The 979-nt window shown below is 46.6% G+C and overlaps 1 protein-coding gene across 1 annotated transcript; it reads left to right on the top strand.

The window, feature by feature from the left end:
* Positions 1-543: 543 nt before the first annotated feature.
* Positions 544-970, top strand: LOC108307026 (ATP synthase subunit f, mitochondrial). The gene has a single exon (XM_017532167.2). It carries the CDS (start codon positions 565-567, stop codon positions 829-831), a length of 267 nt encoding a protein of 88 aa, XP_017387656.1. The 5' UTR covers positions 544-564; the 3' UTR covers positions 832-970.
* The last annotated feature ends 9 nt before the right edge of the window (positions 971-979 follow it).

Here is a 979-nt window from a genome sequence, read left to right as displayed (position 1 = left end):
GTGGTGTAGTCATTTGCTGAGATGGAAAACTGAGGAATATCAAATTTAGCGGAATAGGAACATTGTTTTGGGCATTTTAAGTTTGGGATCCCCCATATCTACTATACACTCACGCAATCATCTGAGTGTACATCATGGAGATGTCAGATACTTAATCAGCAAGGGAGTTTCGGTGAAGGATTAGGATTGGTGATAAAGCTATAAGGGACCATTGGGCATAGAAATTATTTAGGCCAGGCATAGTGGCTCATGCCTATAATCCCAGAGCTTTGGGAGGCTGAAACGGGTGGATCATGAGATCAGAAGTTCGAGACCAGCCTGGCCAACATAATGAAACCCTGTGTCTACTAAAATGCCAAAAAAATTAGCCAGGTGAGGTGGTGCGTGCCTGTAGTCTCAGCTACTCGGGAGGCTGAGTCAGGGGAATCACTTGAACCTGGGAAGGGGAGGTTGCAGTGAGCTGAGATTGCGCCACTGCACTCCAACCTGGTGACAGAGTGAGACTCCGTCTCAAAAAAAAATTATTTAAAGACATGGGACTATAGCGGACACCAGTACTCCAAGATGGCGTCGGTCGTACCATTGAAGGACAGGAAACTTCTGGAGGTCAAACTAGGAGAGCTGCCAAGCTGGATCTTGATGCGGGACTTCAGCCCTAGTGGCATTGTTGGAGCATTTCGAAGAGGTTACTACCGGTACTATAACAAATATATCAACGTGAAGAAGGGGAGCATCGCGGGGCTTACCATGGTGCTGGCATGCTACGTGGTCTTCAACTACACCATTTCCTACAAGGAGCTCAAGCACGAGCGGCGACGCAAGTACCACTGAAGAAGACGAGCTCTGCACTCCCCTCCGTGACCTTCTTGGCTTGAGCCCCTCCATAAGGAACACAGTCTTGATTATTGCTGAATCCTTTCATATCCTAATGGAATTAACCTCCAAATAAAAGATGACTGGTAAAAAAAAATCCCAAAAA

The sequence above is a fragment of the Cebus imitator genome, unplaced genomic scaffold, assembly GCF_001604975.1.
Source record: "Cebus imitator isolate Cc_AM_T3 unplaced genomic scaffold, Cebus_imitator-1.0 Scaffold3, whole genome shotgun sequence".
Taxonomy (NCBI): domain Eukaryota; kingdom Metazoa; phylum Chordata; class Mammalia; order Primates; family Cebidae; genus Cebus; species Cebus imitator.
Note: the sequence above shows the minus strand (reverse complement) of the source record. Positions and strands in the feature narration are given on the sequence as shown.

Excerpts from the sequence above, each read along its gene's own strand:
- LOC108307026 (XM_017532167.2), top strand. The coding sequence starts at position 565 with ATGGCGTCGGTCGTACCATTGAAGGACAGGAAACTTCTGGAGGTCAAA.